The sequence below is a fragment of the Cyclopterus lumpus genome, chromosome 9, assembly GCF_009769545.1.
Source record: "Cyclopterus lumpus isolate fCycLum1 chromosome 9, fCycLum1.pri, whole genome shotgun sequence".
Taxonomy (NCBI): domain Eukaryota; kingdom Metazoa; phylum Chordata; class Actinopteri; order Perciformes; family Cyclopteridae; genus Cyclopterus; species Cyclopterus lumpus.
Genome location: NC_046974.1, coordinates 3,422,588 through 3,426,023, shown reverse-complemented (window position 1 = coordinate 3,426,023; position 3,436 = coordinate 3,422,588). Strand labels below are relative to the sequence as shown.

General features: G+C 43.6%; 1 protein-coding gene across 1 annotated transcript; it reads left to right on the top strand.

Moving 5' to 3' along the window:
• The first annotated feature begins 492 nt into the window (after positions 1–492).
• Positions 493–2,610, top strand: LOC117736672 (tripartite motif-containing protein 16-like). Its single transcript, XM_034542165.1, has one exon. It carries the CDS (start codon positions 595–597, stop codon positions 2,047–2,049), a length of 1,455 nt encoding a protein of 484 aa, XP_034398056.1. The 5' UTR covers positions 493–594; the 3' UTR covers positions 2,050–2,610.
• Positions 2,611–3,436: the final 826 nt, after the last annotated feature.

Below are 3,436 nucleotides of genomic sequence, written 5' to 3'. Positions count from 1 at the left end.
AGAGTAAAGGGTTCACCTTCCTACCAGCAGTGGCAGTACACCACACCTCGTTGATGGATGTGTCACTTAAATCCTGCAGTGAATGGTCCAGAATAGGTCAAAGGTCAAGATGAGAAGAGATACTGGTGTTCAAATGCTGTGGTCCAAACGCCATCGAGATACACACAGTTTGACTGAATGAGTTAGAAATGTGAAAACTGAGATTATAAATACAAAGTTCAAGTGGGTCATTAACATGTAGCTGATAACTTCAGAACTACAGTTCAGGTTGTCACATAATACGTAACATCATTTAACAAGTTTTCATAAGGACTGCACCTTAAAAACAAAGGAAAGCATTTGGAGAGACATATGTATATATATATTATATATATATATATATATATATATATATATATATATATATACCAGGAGACCTTCTCTTGTTCCATCTGTCTGGATCTCCTGAAGGATCCGGTGACTATTCCCTGTGGACACAGCTACTGCATGAACTGTATTAAAGACCACTGGGATGAAGAGGACGGGAAGAAGCTCCTCAGCTGCCCTCAGTGTAGGCAGACCTTCACACCGAGGCCTGTCCTGCTGAAGAGCACCATGTTGGCAGTTTTAGTGGAGCAGCTGAAGAAGACTGGACTCCAAGCTGCTCCTGCTGATCACTGCTATGCTGGACCTGAAGATGTGGGCTGTGATGTCTGCACTGGGAGGAGACTGAAGGCCTTCAAGTCCTGTCTGGTGTGTCTGGTCTCTTTATGTGAGGACCACCTTCAGCCTCATTATCAATCACCTGCCTATGAAAAACACCAGCTGGTGGACCCCTCCAACCAGCTCCAGGAGAACATCTGCTCTCGTCACGATGAGGTGATGAAGATGTTCTGCCGTACTGATCAGCAGTGTATCTGCTACCTCTGCTCTCTGGATGAACATAAAGGCCACGACACCGTCTCAGCTGCAGCAGAAAGGACCGAGAGGCAGAGAGAGCTGGAGGGGAGTCGACTAAACATCCAGCAGAGAATCCAGGACAGAGAGAAAGACCTGAAGCTGCTCCATCAGGAGGTGGAGGCCATCAACCTCTCTGCTGATAAAACAGTGGAGGACAGCGAGAAGATGTTCACTGAGCTGATCCGTCTCATGGAGAACAGAAGCTCTGATGTGAAGCAGCAGGTCAGATCCCAGCAGAGAACTGAAGTGAGTCGAGTCAAAGAGCTTCAGGAGAAGCTGGAGCAGGAGATCACTGAGCTGAAGAGGAACGACGCTGAGCTGAAGCTGCTCTCACACACAGAGGATCTCAACCAGCTTCTCCACCACTACCCCTCACTGTCACCACTCAGTGGGTCTACAGACTCATCCAGCATCAACATCCGTCCTCTGAGATACTTTGAGGACGTGACGGCGGCTGTTTCAGGACTCAGAGATGAACTACAGGACGTCCTGAGAGACAAGTGGACAAACGTCTCACTGACGGGGACTGAAGTGGATGTTTTACTGTCTGCACCAGAGCCCACGACCAGAGATGGATTCTTAAGATGTTCATGTGACATCACTCTGGATCCAAACACAGCAAACACACGGCTGTTATTATCTGATGGGAACAGAAAAGGAACTTTAATGGAGAAACATCAGTCTTATTCTAGTCACCCAGACAGGTTCAGTGGATGGTTTCAGGTCCTGAGTAGAGAGAGTCTGACTGGACGTTGTTACTGGGAGGTGGAGTGGAGAGGAGGAGGAGTTAGAGTAGCAGTTTCATACAAGAACATCATGAGAACAGGGGATGAATGTAGGTTTGGATTCAATAACAAATCTTGGGTGTTACTTTGTTACAACAACAGTTTTATATTTCTTCACAACGAAGTCCACACCCCCGTCTCTGGTCCTCCGTCCTCCAGACTAGGAGTGTACCTGGATCACAGAGCAGGTATTCTGTCCTTCTACAGCGTCTCTGAAACCATGACTCTCCTCCACAGAGTCCAGACCACATTCACTCAGCCTCTCTATGCTGGACTTTGGTTTTATTCTCCTGGAGTCACTGCTGAGTTCTGTAAACTCAAATAGACAGAAGTGATTTAAGGGACAGCTGGTTAAAGTCTGGGTTTTAATTCTTAAACTTATTTTGTTTCCATCATTGTTGCTCAGACTTTTCTCCACCTGTCAATCAAACCTTGTGGGCGGTGCTTGTCCATCTTGTTGCTGTGTAAATGTCTGAGTTCCTGTAGGTGGCGCTCCTTCCTCTGTGTGTTTATGGAGGCTCTCACTGCTCATGATGATCTTTGTTTACCTGAACTCATATTCATCTGCAGGAAAATGTAAAATGCTGTGAGCTCTAAATGTTTGATGAATATTGTTATTGATGTATTTTAATGTCTCTTCCTCTGCATGGGTCTTAAAGAGAGAAAGAAGAGATTCTTTATTGTTGATATTTAGTTCTCACAACTTTATGCAAAGTATTCTATCATTACATTTGTGTTCATTAATGTGAGGGACTAAATGTTGTTGTTGTTGTCTGAATCAACATACACATGATGCACTATGTTAAACTAAATAAAGTATCATAATCAATAAGCACATCTTTCATTATTCTTTTCCATAAGTGAGATTCTGGTCCAACACATTGAACAGGTTTACAAGATGAATAAAGTATTTATTGACTCAAGAATGAACAAAGTACTTTCTTCTCGTCTTATTTTCAGGGTTTCATCTGAAGCTAATGTATAAAATATGAAACTAATATGAGAGAATAACTGAGGCAGTTTTCCTCCTGAAACACCACAAAGTCCAGAGTTCATGTTGAGAGCAGAAGAACATGTTTTAAAGTCCAAAGTGAATAACCTGAAGACAGCGTCCAGTGTCCTCGTGGTATGAGGCCCTGCTCACTTATTCAATAAGTCTGAATCTCAATGTTTCATCTGACATCTGATGTCCATGAAATGTGTTTCAGGTCGGTGACCCTTATTCTTCAGGAGGGCTGAATCACACGGTAGACGTCATCACGTTATTCCATAACCTCACTAAAGTTATCCAACAGATGATTGTAAAGGAATCGGTCTGTGAGATGAGGAATAGACGATCTGTGTGAATGTCCATCTGAGACCCGGCCCACCGTGAGGCTGCACTGCCCCCTAGCGGCCATCGGTGGTAAGGCCCCTCTATTGATACCCTGAGGTTCAGAATAATAGTTGGATCAATAGATAGTTAGTGATAATAACCTTATGTTTCACATGCTGCTCATTCACATGAAGAACATACTTCCCCGTTGTATTCTTTCTGCTTGTAGTGTGTATTAAACATGTGATTCCTGCATGTCATACACATTCCAGGCTTGTGTAGGCTGCTGATCCTGGTCCATACATGTGTGTGACAATTATTATGCTTTATGTTTTGTCATTTCAATATTCAGCCATTTCTCACCATGCAAGAGTTTCTCTTTCTTGTAAATCAATGC